This window comes from Apodemus sylvaticus, chromosome 4, assembly GCF_947179515.1.
Source record: "Apodemus sylvaticus chromosome 4, mApoSyl1.1, whole genome shotgun sequence".
In the NCBI taxonomy this organism is placed as follows: Eukaryota; Metazoa; Chordata; class Mammalia; order Rodentia; family Muridae; genus Apodemus; species Apodemus sylvaticus.
Genome location: NC_067475.1, coordinates 68,130,033 through 68,150,846, shown reverse-complemented (window position 1 = coordinate 68,150,846; position 20,814 = coordinate 68,130,033). Strand labels below are relative to the sequence as shown.

The 20,814-nt window shown below is 48.6% G+C and overlaps 1 protein-coding gene across 4 annotated transcripts; it reads right to left on the bottom strand.

The window, feature by feature from the left end:
- Positions 1-288: 288 nt before the first annotated feature.
- Tars2 (threonyl-tRNA synthetase 2, mitochondrial) lies at positions 289-20,395 on the bottom strand. 4 transcript variants are annotated; one of them, XM_052179749.1, is made up of 20 exons: positions 19,839-20,375; positions 18,304-18,499; positions 16,245-16,606; positions 15,804-16,000; positions 13,720-13,843; positions 12,109-12,233; positions 11,430-11,547; positions 11,280-11,344; positions 10,943-11,021; positions 9,162-9,308; positions 8,735-8,833; positions 8,147-8,364; positions 7,186-7,348; positions 6,678-6,815; positions 6,432-6,509; positions 2,870-2,970; positions 2,592-2,693; positions 2,368-2,440; positions 1,636-1,750; positions 289-642 (listed from the first exon to the last, which is right to left on the bottom strand). In XM_052179749.1, exons 3-20 carry the CDS (start codon positions 16,323-16,325, stop codon positions 494-496), a joined length of 2,172 nt encoding a protein of 723 aa, XP_052035709.1. In that variant the 5' UTR covers positions 16,326-16,606; positions 18,304-18,499; positions 19,839-20,375; the 3' UTR covers positions 289-493. The 4 variants fall into 4 exon arrangements, with proteins under 4 accessions (XP_052035709.1, XP_052035710.1, XP_052035711.1 ...); XM_052179750.1 differs by lacking the exons at positions 7,186-7,348; positions 8,147-8,364 and having other exon boundaries at positions 19,839-20,378; XM_052179751.1 differs by lacking the exons at positions 15,804-16,000; positions 16,245-16,606; positions 18,304-18,499; positions 19,839-20,375 and having other exon boundaries at positions 13,703-13,788.
- Between the last annotated feature and the right edge of the window lie 419 nt (positions 20,396-20,814).

Sequence of the window (20,814 nt, the reverse complement as noted above, 5' to 3'; positions counted from 1 at the left end):
GAAGAATGGAGGTGATGGAGGGGACACTCATGGGTCCCCTCAAAACTGAGGCAGAGAATCACAGAGCAAGTCGGCATCTGGACCCTCAGTGCCTCAGTTTCCCACCTGTTTACTGTCCTTTATAAAGAAGGGATCTGACACTCCTGAATGGGAGTGGGGGAAGGGCACTAAGGATTTTACTGGGGGTGCGCTGGAGGGGGGGGGAAATGGCTGCCTGAGGCAGCTCCGTGCTAGTCTGAGGCCTCAGTATCCCTTTGCCTCAGGTCTGGGAAAGAGGGCGACACAGCATTCAGAGTCAGATGAAGGCACAGCCTTGGCTTCAAGTTTATTTTTATTCTCCTTCTATCCAGGCAGTACAGCATCCCTTCCTGTGGGGAGCTCCTCCACCGCGTCTATTTTCAGACAGTAGTTCTGAGGACTTGGGGACATGCTGGGCTACCAGATGGTTAGTGTCCTGTGGAAAGTGAGTCTGCACATCACCAGTGAGCATCCCTCAGAACTCCTCTTCTGCATTGGGGACCCTGGCGTTCTGTAACTCCAGCAGTCTCTGCACGGCCTCAGCCAGGCCCCGCTCCCCGAGCTGACGGTTATCCCGAGTGCGTATGTTCACTGTCCTTTGACTCTGCTCTCTCTGGCCGACCACTGCAGAGAGGGGAAAGGTTTGCAAACCCAAGCAAAAGTCGTCGCCCTATGGGGTGTTTCCTTTCGTTTTGCAGACACTTCAAACTCTTAAGGAGGGTAGGAGCCTCGCCTCGCCGTGGCGAGCACATGCTTAGCTGTGCTGGCCCTGCTGTCGACTGTCTGCTCTCAGGAGATAAGGAAATGGTCCAGGCTCTACTCGCCTTATCACTGCAGGTCAGGAGCCCAGGGCTGGGAGATACTAGAGTCAGTCAGACAAAGACAAACATGGAGAGCTACACACAAAGACAAACTGTGTGTGTGTGTGACCTGGGGGGAGGGGTTCAGCATAGGAAGGGGAAAACAGCAGGGCGGGACTGTGGCGCAGCCTGCTCAGTGCTGCCAGGGCAACGGGCATGTGTGATGTCCAGTCAGGCGGTCTGCCTGGGAGTTTCTGCTTCTTGCCTCCAGAGGCCCTGGAGCCAGGAGCAGCTTCCTTTCCTAAGGTCCTTCTTGTCCCCTAGAGCTGCCTCGGCCCACATAACAATAAACAAGGCAATTAATTAATACCTTGATTGGTTTTGGTGCTGGGATGAAACTCACTGGCAGCCAGTGCTCCCCAGAGCACCACAGCTCTCGGGTCACTGACAGTCTTCCTGCCTAAAGCTCACAGCGGCCTCACACTCTCGGGTCAGGCCTGTACCTGGCAGATCCTGGGATTATAGGCGTGCCTCCCATGCCTGGCTCCGACTGATGCCTTACCCCTCACCCCTCTCCTGTCCCTTCCTCTTTGCCGCTGGCCTGGTTAATTAACTTACAGAGCATCCTAGGGTAGGGTTAGTGAGGAAAAAAACTGTTCTGTGGGAAGGAGCAATTGAAGGCAGGCAGATTAGCCAGGCTCCTACCCTGCCCAGGTAATGAGTTCCAATTAATTCATGTACACAGAGCTAAACAACAGACTTAATTCAGAGAGAATGCAGAGCTTGGGGCTCTGAGGTCTACGGCTAACCCTCTTACCAAACTGAAAGTTGTAGTGGGCAAGCTGGGCCCGGCGGACTCTCCGACTGAGCGTCAGTCCAGAGTCTGCATCAAGATCACTCACAAGTCCTGCAGCCTGCAGGCACTGCTGCACCTGGGACACAGATTTGGTGATGAGTAAATCTGGATGGAAGACTGAGCTATGGTGGGCGGTCGGTGGTCACTATTCTTCCTCAGATGCTCGTCTCACACCCTCCCCCTCCTGTGCTCGCAGGAGCTGGCTGGCTGCTTCTTCTCTGAGACACTGAGGCCTCCTTCCCATCCCTGAACTAAAAACCTTTCTGTGTGCTTCTCACAGAAGGTGAGCGCTCAGTTCTTCTCTGGGCTCTGTTTGCTGTAGGCACCTTCTCCTAGCATCTGTTCGACTCTGGTCTGTCCATGTTCTTGAGTGCTTAAAGACCACCTTATGCAGCTCAGACTGACCCTGCACACAAACATGAACGTTTCTGATGTTCCTGCTTCAGCTGCCAAGTGCTAGGACTGCAGGCTCCTGCGGTGCTGGAGACTGAGCACTAGGTACATATGCTACCACTGACCGACATCTCTAGGCTCACCCCTGATTATTTAAAATGGGTCTCACTATGAAGCCAAGGCTGAACTCAATTTTCAGAAGGAGAATGTTTACTTCGCATGGGAAGGCTGCCTTGGAGGCCCCTCCCCCTCCTGTGCAGGCCTCTCACCAGGGATCATGGCAGACGCCTTGCTGCTCACCTGCCTGGCATACTCCTCTTGCTCTGTCCTCACAGGGATGACTACCACCTGGAGCGGGGACAGCCACAGGGGCCTGTTGGCAGGAAACAGGGGCGGGAAATTATTCACTTTGGCTGTAGCCATTAGGCTTAGGTGTAGCTGGGAGGTCTGAAAAGGAAATACACGGGATAGGAAGGCGAGACCCTACGGCCCGAGCTCTGCAGAGCTCGTGTCCGGTGACTCACCATTTCCCCCCACAGCTTTCTGCAAGCACTCCCAACAGCCTCTCCACAGAGCCGAGCACTGCTCGGTGAATAAGGACTGGACGCTCTGGGGCCCCCGCCGGCCTTGGAAGGAGAAGGGAAGTGAGTGAGTGGTGGGGCTAACACGCGCTGAGCAGCACACATCACTTCCCGTCACCGTCACCACCGTCACCAAGAGCCATCTGTGATGGGGCAGGGTGTGGAGGGCTGGCGCAGTGAGGAGCCGTCAAAGGCAGACAGGGCCGAGCCCAGTTCTGTACCCCTTGTACTGTAGGTCAAATCTCAGCGGCAGCTGGAAGTCAAGCTGGACTGTTCCACACTGATGGGGCCGACCAAGGGCATCATGGAGGTGCACATCAATCTAGAGAACATGGGGAGAGGAGAGAATCAGACCCAACAGCTTTCATTAGCCCCAACAGTCAGTCTCCTCTACCCCGTCCCCTGAGGAGAGCCGTGCCATGCAGATGGCCAACACTCCTTCCCTCCTCTCCACCCAGTAACGAGGGACTATCCACACCCCAGCCTCGTAATTCCCAGAGTTCCTCCTGAGACCTATGCTCGCCTATGCTGCGCCACACCCTGTCATCTCCCTCAGGGGCAGTCTGATACTCTCTTGCAGCTGATGATCCTATGACTACCTAAAGCCCCTTTTCCGTCCACAGTCCCAGCCCTCATTTACTGTCCTATGTCCGTTGTTTTGTTGTCAGACCGATGTGACAAAGACCTACCCTGCTAGTTTTCTGCTCTATGTCCGTAGCCCTGCAGTACAATTGCTCAGAGCCACCTAGCATGTCACATGCCACAGATGCCAAAGCAAAGACTGATGCCACCATGGAAATCAGTTCAACATTCAACTGGTTGCATGCAAACCCTGTTCTCCTTAGGGATTCTCAAACTCTTTCCTCTCAGCCATAGCTTGCTTACTTGACTTATTTCTCTAGTTTATTCTCCCCACAACCCTCTGAGGAGAGCATCAGAAGCCATCTAGGAAAGGCGATGGCACACAAGTGAGTTTCCCACCATTTTACATGGGTGAGCTCTAGGATGCAAGGTCACCAGAGTCTTCATCCAGGACTGCTTCTCACTGCTGAGATGCCTTTGCTGTCACTACTACAAAGCCTAATGATTCCTGGGCACCAGCCTACCCTATTGAGCAGATATCCTGCAGATCAACAGAAAGATGTATGTACTCTCATATAGTAATGCTGTGTAGATGAAGTTGTGATTTCATAATTCCTGATAATGATTTTATAGAATTCCTAAATTGGTACAAGTAATCTCAAGTCCCCTAAAGAAAGAATAAAAGCTGCAAATGGCTCTGTAAACCTTCAAGTGTCTTGGGCTAATTGTACTAAGAAAAGAAAGCAGGATTGGAACAAATCTATGATAAAAAAAAAACCATTCCTTCTAGGTTAGGAATGAGGCCACTATCTAGTAACTAAAAGTCATAAACTGGGAATGGCCACATTGTAGGTGCAAGGACAGAAAATAAATGATGGGCTAGTTTATCTATACAAGACTTCAAAATAATAAGACGCAAGGCAGATGATTTATCTCTTGACAAAACTGTGCTGACTTGTGACATAAATATTATTGCTTTTAGCTGGGTGGTGGAGGCGCATGCTTTTAACCCCAGCACTTGGGAGGCAGAGGCAGGTGGATTTCTGAGTTCGAGGCCAGCCTGGTCTACAGAGTGAGTTCCAGGACAGCCAGGGCTACACAGAGAAACCCTGTCTCAAAAAAATTTTATTGCTTTAAACTTATAATGAAGTCATGGAACTAGGAACAGACAATGTTTAGTCAGGTCTTAATGGAAAGACACGCACACAGTTCTGCTGTAACTCAGTAAGCCTCATCAATCTCTGATGTGAACTATCGCCTCAAACTTACTATCATGGAATGTGAAAGTGCTTAGAAGACCATGTCACCAACTGTCCTGCTGGAATGGTTCCTACCTGATAGTTCTATATGTAATTTTTAGAGAAAGCATAAAAGCTAAGACAAGACTAAAGTGGCGGTGTAGCCTTTTCCTGCTTCATCTGGTCTGTGTCTGTGTGTGCCTGACTTTCTCACTTTTCTCTTCTGACTCATGAGGAGTTAATGAGCTGAGCTCTCACGTGGCCAGTGAGGGGTCCCTGGGTTAAAGAGAGAGGACCCAAGTAACTAAGTGTCTTTTCCCCTGCTGCTATCAGCAGGTCATTGCCAGAAGCCATCAGCTTTTGGCCCTAGAACAGTAAGAGAGCTCAAGGCCAGAGGTCATCAGCTTCCGGTCCGCCTATCTGTGCCCCACATCCGTATCTGACTGGGCGGGACCCAGGTGGGAGTCTGGGAGTTGATGTTGTTACACAGCTCCGGCTGATCTGGAACACTACCTGATTTCTGTCACCCACACGAGCCATTTCACTTTTATTAACTGCTATGTGTGAGTATGCCTACACATACACGTGTATAAGGCTAGAGCCGTGTGTCCTGTGTCTTCTACTGCTCTCGGCCTTATTCCCTGAGGCAGTGCAATGGTCAGTGTCACTGCTGACAGGATCTAGACTCACCTAGGAGACAGGCCTCTGACCATGCTCGTGGGGGATTCTGATCAGGTTAACTGTGTGTGGGGTCATCTCCTGTGAGGAGGCCTGGACTGTATAAAGTAAAGAGCTAAGGCCCTGGGTCCATCCATTATTCTCTGTTCCTGTCTGTGGGTGCAGTGAGACCACCAGCTTCAGAGGGGCTCGACCCTGAGCTATGAGCCACAAGAGACCCCTTCTCCCTCAAGGTGCTTTTACCAAGAGTATCTGATCACAGCAGCAGGAGAACCTGAGACAGGCGGGGCTCTCCCTGAGTCTGGGGGTTTCTCTTGCTGTGTCTTTCCAGCCCCCCCCCCCCTAAGAAAGCAGCATCTTGCTCAGCAGTGGTGGCACAGGCCTTTAATCCCAACATTCAGGAGGGAAAGTCATGTGCATCTCTGAGTTCAAGGCCAGCCTGGTCTACAGAGTACAGATTGTCCTCCAGGGCTACACAGAGAAACCCTGCCTCAAAAAACAACACAAAAAAACAAAACAAAAAAAATTTGTCATCTTTGTGTGTGAGTGTGTGTGTGCGCACGCACACGCCTGTGCACAAGCATGCATTGTGGTTCCATGTATCCCATGAACATTGGGAGAGGGTGCTAGAATTTGAGGTACCATCATTAGGCAGTTGTGAATGCCCCCCCCCCTCTCTCTCTCTCTCTCTCTCTCTCTCTCTCTCTCTCTATATATATATATATATATATATATATATATATATATTATCATTATTTTTTGTTTTTCATAACACAAAATGTTTCTCTGTGTAGCCCTGGGAGTCCTGGGACTTGCTCTCTAGACCAGGCTGGCCTCAATCTCAGGGACTAAAGGCCTATGCCACCACCACCCAGCTATACTGGTTACCTATATTTTAAATTATCATTACTTATTTTTACATTTATTTACTTTGTGCGTATGTATATGGAGTGAAAATATAGAAGGCAGAAGACAAGTTTGGGAACTGGTTCTTGCCTTATACCATACAGGTTCCAAAGTTGTTTGTTTTGAAACAAGGTCTCACTGGGTAGCCCTCACGAGCCGGGGTTTCCCCGTGTAGATCAGGCTAGTCTCCACTCACAGAGGTCACTTGCTTATGCTGCTGGCATATACATACACACAAAGTAAATATGTATACTGTGCATAGCTATAGATAAATCTCTCTCTCTCTGTCTGTCTCTCTCTGTCTCTCCTTCTTTCTTTCAATTTTGGTAGATACAACTTAATAAAGATAACACAACTCTCAAGTGTGGCTCCAGCTTGCCTTAGGCCCATAGAAAGCCCCATCTCCAGGGTTGAGGTCCCAGGATTCTCCAAACTCCTCCAATGCTTGCTGCAGGACCTTGGAGGGAATAAGATGAGAGGAACATGTCAGGAAACTAATGAGCAGGCAAGCTGCCAGTCTATGAAAACTAACCCCCATAGCTTATGCTTTCTGAAGAAGGCTGCATACCCTGCAGGCTCTGCCCCAGAGATGGGCCCACCTGCCTCGCCTGGCTTTCTTACTCACCTGCTCAGCCTGGTCCCACAAGTGAGGCTCCCCGAGGAAGCCAGATGGTCGCGTAGATAAAGCCAGGTGGAAGGAAAAACCAAGAACTGAGTAAACAGACCGGAGGAAATCAAGGCAGCCCCGGATCTCTGCTTCCAGCTGGAGACAGAGGTTAGGAAGTTAGATGTATGACAACTAGAAATCAGAAGGGATGGCTAGTTTTGGGGAAAAACAGAGGAGTAGCTATACTCCAGTATAAAGAAGGCAACTCGGGCCTGTGGCTAAAGCTTGGTTGGTATACTGTCTGTCTAGCACACATCAAGTCCTGGGTTTGATTTCTAGCCCTGTATAAACCAGGCATGGTAGCACACACCAGGAATCTCATTGCTCAGGAGGTGAGGCAGAAGGACCATAAATTCAAGGTCACCCTCAATTGTGAAGTACATTTGGGGCCAGCCTGAACTACACGAGACCCTGTCTTTAAAAATAGGCAAACAAAGTTGACCCTTTTGATGAACATGGAAACCACCTGACTGGGTGCACAGAAGATGTGAGCATCATCCTGCTGGAAGCGCCACAGCCGCGTCAATCCTCCCAGACTGCCAGAGGCCTCAGCCCGATGCAGGACTCCAAAATCAGCCAGTCGCACAGGCAGTTCCCGCCAGGATCGGGGCCGGTGGGCAAACATCAGGCTGAGGTCCGGATGAAAACAGATTAGGGCCATAGGGAAAATGAGCCCTGGCCTTGGCTGACCTCGAACTTGCTATGTAGCTTAGGCTGGTCTCAAACTCATGATCTTTCTGTCTTTGTCTCCTCAGCTTTGAGATCCCAGCTGTGAGCCACCATGCCTGACACTGAGCGTCCATCTTCTCTGCAATCCTAGCTGTCACACACCCCCCTCAGCACACTCCACACTCAGCACACTCCACACTCAGCATGCTCTCCTCAGTTTGAGGGCAGCCTGGTCTATGCAGTGAGTCTGGGGCCAGCCAGGGCTACATAGTGAGACCAAGTATAGAAAAAAAAAAAAAAGAGGTAAACTCTTAGTGACACCATAGTAGGCATCATTTACTATCCATATTCTGCGATGGGTACAGAGACTTGACATTACCTAAGAACACAAATGCCCAAGAAATGGAATCATTTCCTAAAATTCACTTGGCTAAACTTGAACCTACTGGACATAGATTCAAGGCCCAAATCAGATGCCTCAATATTCTTTCTCTTTCTAATGTTCTTTCTCTTTTTTCCTTCCCCCCCCCCCCCCCCCCCCGCCCTGGTTTTTTGAGACAGGGTTTTTGTTTGTAGCCCTAACTGACCTAGAACTAGCTTTGTAGACCAGGCTGGCTTCAAACTCAGAAATCCGCTTGCCTCTGCCTATGATACTGGGCTTAAAGGTGTGCACCACCTCACCCAGCTCCAAAGTACTGTCCATTATTTTCCATTTGGTGACCTGTGTCACAGCCCTGTCCTCCTGGCTCCCGACTCACCAGTGTGCAGGGCAGTTCATGGGCTTTAGAGCAAGTGTGTCTTTGGGACATCTGGCAGGATGGCCACTCTGGGAGCTGTCGACACCATCTGTGCCTGGGGGCTTCAGGGAAAACATGTCTGCCCTATAATGCTCCCAGTGCCCTGACTGTTCCCAGAGTTTTGTAGAAAACAGTGTGGGAGTTTTCACCTCTAAGAAACCACGGCGGGCATACTCAGCCTGCAAAGGTGGATACAGACATCAAATGTTAAATGTAACTGGAAGGAGATAAAAGCTTTGCGATTCTCTTGGGGGCTCGGACCATGCTGACCAAAGCCAAAAGCTATTAAATACCATGCCAACACTCTAAGCTGCCTCAGAGCACACAAGAACACCTTGTCAAAGGTCACCACAGCTCCACACGACACATGCTCACTCCCTACTCCCTTCCCCTTTGAGACAGGGTCCTACTACATGGCCCAGGCTGTCCTCAAACTCGTGAGCCTTCTCTTAGTCTCTTTGTGCTGGGACTCTGGGCACATGCCAGCGTACCTGAGGCAAACTCACACCTTGGCTTCATCCCTTTCCCCAAGACTCAGGCCCCCCTTACCCGGATGAAAGCCACCAGGGCATTATAGACTCTTGTCCCTCGTGGCAAGAAAAAGCAGCTCCCAGGGCTCAGTTCATGGAAGAAGAAAAGCTCCTGCTCCTGAGGAAAGAGTGTGACCTGTCACTCAGCGGGGAGGGCTTTGGAACCACAGAGGCAAGGGACAGAGCTGTTCCCTCTGACAGAATCTTCTGGCAGGTTGCCACTGCACTCTTCCACCAGCTGTGGTTGTTTGAACTTTTAATCCCAGTACTTGGGAGGGAGAGGAGGAAGGTTAAGGGTTTGGGTCATTCTTGGCTATAGCAGGAAGCCAGCCCAGTTTACATGAGACCTGTTTAAAAGAATCAAAACTGAAGCAAAAGTCCAGATAAAAACCCAACAGAAGAGCAGATCACATCCCCACCCCCACCCCAGTCCTCTGTGCCCGTACCTTCCCGATGCGTCTGTGGTCTCTTAACTCTGCTTCCTCCCTTTGAGTTTCCCAGGTCCTCAGTAACTCTGCCTTGGGGAAGGAAATCCCTGATACCCTCTGCAGTGGCTCCGGTGCTCCCGAGGACCTCCACAAGGCTGAGGAGTTCTGAGGGCGGAGGGAGTAAAGGGAAGATGAAGCAGACTGGAGGCGGAGGCGCTGGCTCTCCTGTCAAGTCCCCGACACTCTCAGTTCAGAGGTCACCGCCTGAAGGTCAGTTCATCTCATTACTTTTCCTACCATTAGTACCCGTAGGATTGCATGTTCCTCCTTGGGCTACCTGGATCACATCTTGTATGTATGTTGTATGTATGTATGTATGTATGTATGTATGTATGTAGGTATGTATGCATGTATGCATGTGGTGTATCGTCATACCATCTTTTTCTCTACATCCTTACTGCCCACTGCACTCGTGTCCTCTTATGTTTAGTCCCACCTCCTAGTTAATGACTTGTTAGGAGAAAACTAACCTATGGTCAAATGTCACCCTGCCCACCTTTCCTTATCTGTCTTCCATACAGCTGCTAGGAAAGTCAATCTTCCACACCACACACTACTCCTAGCTACATGAAATTCAAATGCCTCTGGTTGCTCTTGAAGAGTATTAGTAAGAGCCGGGTGTGGAGGTAACCCACACCCGTAACCCCAGCGCCTGGCTGAGGCACTGGATCTCTGGAGTCTGAGGACAGTCAGGGACTACAGAGGGGAAATCTTGTTCTAAAAAACCAAAACCCCAAACCAACCAAAAAAAACCAAAAAACCCAATATTACTAAGACCCTTTGCTGTTTTTTTTTTTTTTTTTTTTTTGGTTTTTTGGATTTGTTTTTTTCTGAGACAGGGTTTCTCTGTATAGCCCTGGCTGTCCTCGTCCTGGAGCTCACTCTGTAGTCCAGGCTGGCCTTGAACTCAGAAATCTGCCTGCCTCTGCCTCCCAGAGTGCTGGGATCACAGGTGTGCGCCACTACCACCCGGCTGACCCTTTGCTGTTTTAAGACAGGGTCTCAAACAGTCAAAGCTGACCTCACCCTGAGGTGCCACTCAGAAGAACCTTGAACTCCTAGTCTTCTGCCTCCACTTCCCCAGTGCTGGGACACAGGCAACAAGCTGCCCTGACCGAGCTGACAACCCAGCCTTCTCTTGAACACATCTGTGCCGTGCTTGCGGCCTTTGTCTCCGTGGTGGCTTTCCCTGTGCTACAGGAACAGTCAGTCTTGTTTTATAGATACAAACAACACGGAAGGAGATTTGGCCAAAGCTGCACACCCCATTAGCGGCAGAATCAGACTGTAGATGGCTGAGTTTTCAGGAGGTTTTTTCCTACATATCCACCTGTCTCTTGGTAGCTTCCATCTCATGCAGTAACACAATGCCTAGGAACAGCACTTTCAGGGACGACACGCCCATGCCTTTCCCCAGTATCTGTCAAACAGTGTCACCAACCTCATTCAACTCTGTCTAACCTGCTCATGGTCTCTTGCATTATTTCCCTTAATGCAGACCCAGACTACAGAGTCTAAATTGAATTCTGGACTCTAGCAGGGGCTCCAGCATCTACCTTGAAACTCAGTACCTCCCATGAAACCTTGAGATTCCAGAATGGAGAAAACCCTCTGTCCCCTAGATTTCCTCATTCGTCATAAGAACAGAGAAGGGGCTAGGAGAGAAGGGACCACCCTCTCCATGCTCTAGCTCTCGCCTGTGATATCAGGATACCACCTAACCTAACCCCACGACTCACCGTGAGCAGCTTCAGCGCTCCAATCTGTCCAGTGTGCCGAAGATGGGGGCCCTGGCACAGGTCAACCGACATGCCACACCTGAGATAAGGGGGCCAGTCAGGGCTTTCCTTTCTCCTTTTCAGGGCTTCAACTGACAGAGAGGTGCTGAGGAGAGCACTGTCAGAGCACTGACAGAGAGGTGCTGAGGAGAGCACCGTCTTGCTGACAGAGCAATGGAAACAAAAGCAGACCCCTCCTCCCGTTTCTCTTTCTGGAGCAGTGGTCGTCACCCTTCCTTTACCCCAGGTGTGGCGCCCTCGGAGCGCCCCTGCGTCCTTCCCTCTTGACAAGGCTCACCCGTACACTGTTGCCGTTGTGCCTGTCACTTTCTCCTCAATCAGATGAAGCTTAAAGTGGTTATCCTAGAAGGAGGCAGATGGGACTGTGAAGAGCCAGCATGCCCTTTCTTTCAAGTCTTATCAGTTCTTCTCGCGCACTGCCAATCACCTTGAAGAGCTGGCGGAGCTGGTCCCGGGAAGCCTCCAGCCTTCGGAACGGTTGTGCAGCAGCTATGATCTCCTGGGAAATCCGCTCTAACATGGGTAACTCCGCGCTGCGGACTGTCCTGGAAAAGGGAGTGTGATAGTTTGCTTCTTCAGAGACAACCCCTGAGTGATGACAGGCTAGCTAGGGGGTAAAGTCCTGACCTTTGACAAATTTGTAATTACTGGCAAAGACAAACTCAGAGAAACATAAATAGAAAAGTAAGTGTTGATTTTCCGTGTGTGTATGTGTGTGTGTGTGGTGCTGGGGAATGAACCCAGACCCTTGCTCATCCTCGGCAAGCACTATAGGCAAGGCAGGAGGATCAGGAGTTCAAGAACAGCCTGGGCCACAAACTGAAAATGAGAGGGAGGGAGGGAGGGAGGGAGGGAGGGAGGGAGAGAAGGGGTGAGAGTGTGTGTTGAGAGGAGTGCCGGATGAACAATAGTAGTGAGGGTGAGGCAACACTTGAAATCGTGAAGACTAGAAAAGTGAATTTCAGCAGTCAGGAGAGACACACTAGAAAAGGAATGGAAGTTTCTGTTTGGTGCCTAGAAGATCTCTTAGCTTCTCTGATGAACTAAGGTTGCTCCAAGACCCCAGAAACCACCCCAGACTCAATCTCCTTTCCTGGACTGCTCACCGTTCTTTTCCCAGGAAGAAATCATGATAAAAGCCAGAGTGTGTACTTGGACCTCGGCAGAGAACAGCACCCAGATGTCGCTCAGCTGCTGCACCCAGAACGTGGGCACTCGAGTGCCAGAACACCTGGATCCACAGGAACAAAGGCGGAGCGCATCAGCCTTGGTAAGTGCCAGCTCTAATGCTTGCCTCAGAGAGGCTGCCGGCAAAGCAGGGATGCTGGTATTAAGACTGAGCGCCACAGAACGGAGAACCTAGATGTCTGAAGATGAGGTCTATAAATAGTAAAAAGTTGTTTTAAATGGGGGCTGGAGAGATGGGCCAATGGTTAAGAACACTTGTTCTTGCAGAGGACCCAGATTTGGTCCTGAGTACCTGGATCAGGTAACTCACAACCACTTATAACTGACTTCCTGGGATCTGGTACCCTCATGTAGAGTCTATGGGCACCGGGCATGCCTGTAAACACATAACACATGCAAGCACTCACACATGTACAAAAAAATACAAAAATAATAAAAAGGATATATATATATATATATATAGGTGTGTGGGTATTTGCCTCCCTGCACAGGCATGTGCACCACATGCATGCCTGCTGCCTCCCTGCACAGGCATGTGCACCACATGCATGCCTGCTGCCATGCACCCGAGGCTGGAGTCTCAGGCAGTTATGAGCTGCTTGTGTGGGTGTTGGGGACTGAATCCTGGCTCTCTAGAGGGACAGATACTGCTCTTAACTGCTGAGTCTTCTCTCCAGCCCCAAATAAAAAACATTTATAGAAAGCAGAGGGTCAATCTTGTTTCTTCTGGTACTGAGTGGAGGTGTGGGTTCTCCCTACACATCCTCAGCGTTTCCTGGACCAGGAGGCCAGGCTGGTGGCCTTTGCTGCTCCTGTGAGCTTTAGGGCTTCAGTGTATGCTACTTAGACATGTGTGGTTCCTAACTGGACGTAGTGGCTGGTGGGAAAGCTCTGGCTAGAGCCTGAACTTGGGCTACATAGCCAGACAGTGTCTTAAAAAACAAAACAGAACAACAAAACAACTCGAGTTCCTTCGACTTCTGACTTTGCTGCTGTTGATACTGCTGTGTTGTTGCTACACCCCGGAGCCTCGCCTAGTGGCTACCCTAGCAGTCTGCTTTGTCCTGGTGCCATTATTTTCTCTTCCCGGGATCTACTTGATGGAACTATTCTTGAATTGGTTCACTAGTCATATTCAGATGATAAATACATTTTTCTGGACTCTAATAAACAAGGTTTATCGTGCTTGAGCTGACATGAAACAACAGAAGCGGAAGGCCCCTGGATTTTGTGCTCAGTTATGGAACCCATGAGAACTGAATAGATGTCATGATGGCTTACACTGTGTGCACTGAGAGGTTGAATAGTTATGTTAAGCTGTTTCTCAGTGTTTTCTCCCCCTTTCACTAGCACACAAGATATTTGCTTAGTAGACCAATGTTAAGTAGAAGCCTTCATGAAGGCTTCCCAGGTGTGATGAGTCTCCTTTCCACTTTCAAATTGAGAATGTGAAGCAAAAGAACAACTATTTTCCTGATTAAAGATCACTCTATAATTAGGCACTGTGCTCACCATAGGGAGAAACTTACTGCTTTGCCCTCTGGGGAATCAAATGTGAGAAATCTGAGGTGACAGTCTGTCTCCAAGGGTCGGTCCAGATCATAGAGGTCTCCATTTACCTCAGCAGCCACTGCAGTATCAGCCAGAGTTAAACTGTAGTAGTAGGAGGGTCGGGAATGAAGACAGTGTTACACTCCACAGGGCAGGAAGCTCATCTCTCAGCAACTCTAATTTGCCAAATGGAAATACGATTCCAGAGCAGTGAGACCTACTATTTCTCTTCCCAATGTATGCATTGGAAAAGGCAGAAACACTGAAACTATGAAGATAAATCCTCAAAAAAAAAAAAAAAGGCCCCCATACCTTACCCTCCATTTTAAAGAGAGGTCTTGCTTTATGGCCCAGGCTGGCCCTGAATTCTGACTCTTTCGTTCCCACTTTCCGAATGCTCAGATTTCAGGCCTGTAGCACCATGCTTGCCAAGGGCTATGCAAGCACAGTGGTTGACACCTGTGATCTCAGCACTGGGGAGGCCTACGCGCCAGGCTGCAGTGAGGCAGTCTCAACAGAGGGAGTGTGGAGTGGTGTTGCTTTGGAAGCCCCCACAAGGTGTGGCTGGGTATAGCACTCTCCTGTGGCCAGAGTTACAAAGGCACACTTTGTTTGCCCTCTACTTTTCCTGACCTCCATGATAACATAAACCAGCATGACTTCTCTCCTTGCTCTACCCAGGGCAGCTGCTGAGACTGAGAGCGTGCCTGTCTACCTGAGAAGTTTTTCTTTTAAACTAAAATTGTCCTCGAAACTTTAAATTAAAAAAATAAATAAAGCCGGGCATGGTGGCGCACGCCTGTAATCCCAGCATTGGGAGGCAGAGGCAGGCGGATTTCTGTGTTCGAGGCCAGTCTGGTCTACAGAGTGAGTTCCAGGACAGCCAGGGCTACACAGAGAAACCCTGTCTCAAAACACCAAAAATAAATAAATAAATAAATAAATAAATAAATAAAAGGTAGGGGAGAAGTCCTCCATCAGGAGAGTTCTCACTCAGATGCAAAAAAGAAAAAAAGCCCCTGGGTTTCATTCCCAGCATTATGTAAACTAGAAATGGTGGTGCACACCTATAACCTTAGAACCCAGGAAGTGGAAGCAAAAGGATCAAGACAACTGGAAGCTGGGGAGCCCACAATGTGTGTGAGCTAGTCCAGGCGCTCACACCCAAGCATGCTGAACTGAGTTCAATCCCTGGACTCCACACAGTGGAGGGAGAGAACTGACTCCCACAGTTGTTCTTTGACCCCTACATGTACACTGTGGCCTGCACTTGTGTGGACATGTAGTGGCACCTGTGAGCACCTGGAGAAGGATGTGTGTGTACACATACACACAGAAATGTAAAAAAAAAAAAATCTCATTTTATTTATTTACTTATTTATTTTGGAGACAGCGTCTCTTTCTACACAGTCCTGGAACTCAAGGTGATCTACCAGGCTGGCCTTGTATTCAGAGCTCCACTGGCTTCTGCCAATGTATTCTGGGACTAAAGGTGTGCACCACCATGCCCAGCCAAAAAAATTTTTTTTCTTTTAAAAAGATGCTTTTCTCGGGGAGTAGGTGTGTATTCTTCCTCGGGAGTCAACAGTCATGCCTTTAGCACAGGGTCTCTCTTTGGTAAAGAGCATTCCTAGCAGGCTAGGCTGGCTGGCCAGATAAAGCAGGGATCTGCCTGTCTCCACCTATCCAGTTCTGGGATTACAAGCACATGACACCACACTCTTCTTATTTTTGACCTGAGACTATTATTTTGTTTATTTATGGGTGGAGCACACATGCTACAGTGTGTGTGTGTGTGGGGGGGGGGTCAGAGGACAATTTTTAGGAATCAGTTTCCTTCTACTATGTGGATTGCAAGATCAAATTCAGATCTCAGGTCCTTATGCTTGTGTGGCAATCAAATGACTGAATGACCCCCAACCCTAACCCTCTCCCTGCCCAAAGACTACACTTTTCTGATGGGAAACAAAGAAAAATATAAACAAAAAGATGCTTTCTTTTTCTGTCCGGGTGCAGAAAAGGACAGAGAGAGGATTCTTGTAGGTAGAGGATGGCTTGGTACCTGATCTGCTGGGCCAGCTGGTAAGGGGTTGTGTTCCACGCAACAGCATCTACTTTCTGGCCTTCAGGAAGGGTTATCTCAATAGCCCGGGCTTTCTTCTGTGCCACACTTGCTAACTTTTTCACCTGAGCAGCCCATAGCTCCTCAAAAAGGCTAACTCGTTCTGCCAACCAGTGTGGAGGAGCCGGTACAGAGGCCTGAAGGGAAAGGCACGTTAAGAGGTATCGCGGGGCTTATTCCCACTACTCCGGAATGGGGGTGGTAGGGGTTATGGGTGCTTAAGAAGCACTGTTTCTAAGGTGGGTACTGGGTGACACTAGGTCTTAAATTGGGGGTTCAAAGGGCCCACACATTTCCGAGTGGGGCAGCAGGGTCCAGGAGAGGCTATACAGCCTGCCCCTTTGGACTCTGGTGGGCTACATAGTTGGGAGCTTGGCGTACCTCGCGCACTGTGTGTAGCTCGCAGCAGCGGAACCCTGGGAGTGGGAACCCAAGCCGGCGCCACCTCAGACAGAGACCCATGCTGCCTCAAGTCGGTGCCTCCATGCTCAGAACACCGCGTCTTCCTCACCAGGCTCCTCATTGGCTGCTGAGCCAATAATATCCCTTCCTATTGGATAACGTAGCCGCCACTCTGGTCGGGCACCACCCCCAGGAACTCCGCCGAGGCACGACCCACACAGCAGCAGCCGCTCTGGGAATGGTTCCGGTTGACCGGAAAGTGGAAGCTGTTGCACACACTTGCAACCCCGGTGCCCAAAGTGACCGGAAGGCGTCCAACTTTGAGGACGGGGGCATACCTCCTGGGGGAAGAATGAGAGAAAAACAGGAAGAGGAAGTTAGCCATTTTCCTTTAATTATACAATTTATTAAACATCCTTAAAGCTGGCTGTTGTGATCGTAAAAAGAGAAATAGGTGTAAGAATATATTCTATGGGTGTACGGTAAGGTGAGGGGAAGAGGGTGCCCACGCCGGCCCATGCAGAGGCATGCCTTCCCCTGAGGGACCAGACACACAACGGTATAGCATAGAACAGTTTATTTAGGACATGGGGAGGGGAGGTAAGAGGTTAGTAGAGGCAGAGAGGAGGAGAGAGAAGTAGAGGCCGGCCATGACCACGTGGAGAGAGGGGGAACAAGAGGGCAGGAGACAACAGAGCAAGAGTCAGAGTGTGGGGGAGGCAAGAGCGCCTCGTATAATGGGCCAGGCCTACCTGGCTGTTGCCAGGTAACTGTGGGGCTGGAGTCCAGACTACCAACACTGGCGAAAAAACAAGCACAGACACTGAAACTAAACATCTAGTGTAAATCCTGGATCTGGCATTAATCAAGTAGTTTTTTGCAAACTTCCTATGATATTGATTTTTCTTATCTATAAAAGAATAAAAATATCTGTTCCAGCCGGACAGTGGTGGCGCACGTCTTTAATCCCAGTGCTTGGGAGGCAGATACAGGCAGATTTCTTTGTTTTTTTTTTTGGTTTTTTGTTTGTTTGTTTTGTTTTTTGTTTTTCCGAGACAGGGTTTCTCTGTGTAGCCCTGGCTGTCCTGGAACTCACGCTGTAGACCAGGCTGGCCTCGAATTTAGAAATATGCCTGCCTCTGCCTCCCAGAATGCTGGGATTACAGGCGTGTGCCACCACCGCCTGGCGGCAGGCAGATTTCTGAATTCGAGGCCAGCCTGGTTTATAGAGTGAGTTCCAGGACAGCCAGGGCTATACAGAGAAACTCTGTCTCGAAAACACCACCACCACCACCAAAACCCCAAATCTGTTGCAGTTTACACAAGAAGGAGGTACATCATAATCTGTAGAGCTCAGCTCGGCACTTGGTCTATGATGAGCATCGGCGCGAGCCACTATCACCATTGAATGTAAATTCTTAAGACCACCTTGGTACCATTCCTTTTCAGTCGTGGTAGAGAGACCTCTTACTACCACAGATATGAGATTTAATCAATCATTATTGTGCATATGTGTATGAAGGCTTTTTGAAGGCGTAGGTGGCAGAGTTTTGTAGGTCAAATGCCACCTTTCTGTGGCCAGTTCTGTCCTTTTATCCTACATGGGTCTTAGGGATCAAGGGCATGTTGCCAGTTTTGGGCAGTGAGTGCCTTTTTTCTGCTGAGCCATTTTACTGGTCTCAGATGTGGGATTTAAAAATCACAGAAGGTAGTTTAAGGTCAAACTTGAGTGCTGATGACTGAGGTGTGCACTCTGTCAGCATACCTTATTCTTTCTGTAGTTTACTTCCAATAGACTCCCTGACCATCTTAGAGACTAAGATCTAGTCCTCTGTCCCTTAAACAAGCCTTTCTCTCTCAACACCACCCCAGCCTTCATCCTCCTTTATCCTTTCCTTTAAACCTCTCCATTAAATCTCGATGCAGGACTAGCCATATTAGCTTTAAACAGTAAAAATAGAAACACGGTTAGATGTGTGGAGAAGCATAAAGGGAAATGAACTTATTAGCACCTGTTGAGGCTCAATTAGTCCCTCACCTGGGGGGCGGGTAGGGACACTTAGTCCGTTCCCAGATTTCGGTAGTGATGGTTTCATGGGGTCTTGTGGAAGGGTTGTCAGAACAAGCTGCTTAACCTAGGCTTCCAAAGAGGCCCAAAGTTCTCTCTGGGGAGGGCAGCTGACTTGAGTCATAGGCCACTCTGGGGAGCTCCATCTTCTGATAAGTTAGACATCCTGAAATACAAAGAAAGAGACTAGGCTGTGGGGAGGAAGATGTGTGTGTGTGTGTGTGTGTGCTCTTGTGGTCAGAGTACAGCATTTTAAGTAGCATTTAGAAAGAATGGCAATGGTAGGCCTAGATTTTCTTTTCTTTTTTTGTTTTTGTTTTTTTTGAGACAGGGTTTCTCTGTGTAGCCCTGGCTGTCCTGGAACTTGCTCTGTAGACCAGGCTGGCCTCGAACTCAGAAATTTGCCTGCTTCTGCCTCCCAAGTGTTTGGATTACAGGCGTGTGCCACCACTGCCCGGCAGGCCTAGATTTTCTTGTGCCACTGTACAGAGAGAGGTACAGTAGTGTCATACTGCAGACAACAAATAGAAGGTACTCAATAATTATGTTAAATAGGTACCAATCATGTTCTGACTGGAAACTTCAAAAGATATATTTTAACACAATTTTAAAAATTATTCTACAGTGTCCTTTTGTTAGGATCACAGAGGAATGCCACCCTGGAAAGACAGTTCCTTACACTCATCCTTCAACATTTACGTGCAGTGCCCTGGGCTGATGCTGACAGATCAGCTACCACACCACGCAACTTGCAGTGGAGGAAGGAATGTTGTGTTATTCTCTCGTCCACTGTAGCAAGCCAGGTATCTAAGGCCAATTCACATTTGTTCTCTCTGTACATGCCTTGGCCTCAGGAGATATTAAGCATTTAGTCTACCTGGAAACCACCTCTGCAGCTTTCTTGCCCACCCCACTCAAACATTTAGTTTGCCAGAACACAGTACTAATTTCACAATCCATCTCATTCCCAGAACAACTCTGTCAGTAGTGTTCTTATACTTCCTTTAAACCCTGGAAAATGATCTCAAGACCAAGTCCTGCTCTGTCCAAATCCACAGCCTGGGTTGCTCATGTTCACATGACCTCTCTAAGGCCAGACAATCACGAAAGGTCACGCCTGCCAACATGAATCTTTCCTTTTCCTTCCTAAAGCACATGATCCAGACACTTGTGACCACTGGACTTTTAAAGTACTTTCAAGAAAAAGTCAACAAATGTGTCTCCTAACTTGTTCCTACAGACTGATTACAGAGTAAATGAGGTCCACAGAAGCACAAGGAAAATCTGCAATAAAGGGTGTCCGGAATCCTTAATCAAAACTTAGGACCTTCTCTGGTTTTGTTTACTCTTAGACTGGACACCCTCACTTGGCTGAAGTTTTGGTTAGGGTATTGGATTTATAGGTTTAAACTACTTGTAAATTTCTCCAATGAATACTTTTCATTTATTGGGTTCAGAACATAGTCCCAAATACATTTTAGCTATTAGAAACAAATTCTGCTTACCAGTACCCAAAATGTGAAAAATCTTTGCCACTTTTCCCAAGGGACACTGGAGCTCAGAGCCTCAAAACTGAGAACTTTGCCACTCTTACAGCTCCAGTCCACAAGCACCAGCTGGGGATTCAGGTTTAACAGATTCTTCAGGATTGTCGGGGGAAGGTATAGCATGGGGGCAGTTTTATACTTTTATAACTTCTACTGCCTCAGCAAGGACCAGCTGTTTACAGGACTCTAAGCAAGAAAAATAAAGGAAGCATCAGATCCTTTCTTTTCCACAGACCAGTTGACAAAGGACTTGAACATCTTACAAATACAACAGGATACAAGAGATAGAAAAGAGAAGAACTGAGAACATTTAGTTTGCCTTGAACCTAAACAAGTCCAGGGTGGACTGGGTTAGCCAGCATCCTTCTGAACAGATGTGACTTCTGTGTCCCAATTGTCACTAGTGCCTCCACCCATATTGATATTCTCCTGCCTGGGTGAGGACAAAGGGATGAGGGAAGACAAACAGAAAACCAGGAAGGCTAGAATACAGTTTAGTGCTTAATATGCATGAGGTCCTGAGTTCAATCCCAAACACAAAAAAGAAAACAAACCCCAAACAAATCACAACTCAATCCCCTTTGTCCCCCTCCCCCAAGGTAACTATAATTATGCAACTAAATAGATTCCAGTCTTCTGGTTTCCTGATGTTAAGGAATCAAAACCAGGGCATTTCATATGCTAAGCAAATACTCTACAGTGAATTAGCCTGCCCTCCCTTAGCCTGCTAAGGGAAAAAGTGTTTTCTTTCCACCATTTTTTTGTATTTTTAAAATCACACTTCTTCCTTTAAATCATTATCTCCTCTTCTACACAGAACAGGATGTTTACTTTTAAGGTTCTTACAGGTGACCTTCTAGAAGCCTCATGTCCACAGCCTCCATGAGTTATTCCTTAGCAATTGTGAATGGCAACTGATCAGACTCGTCTCTAG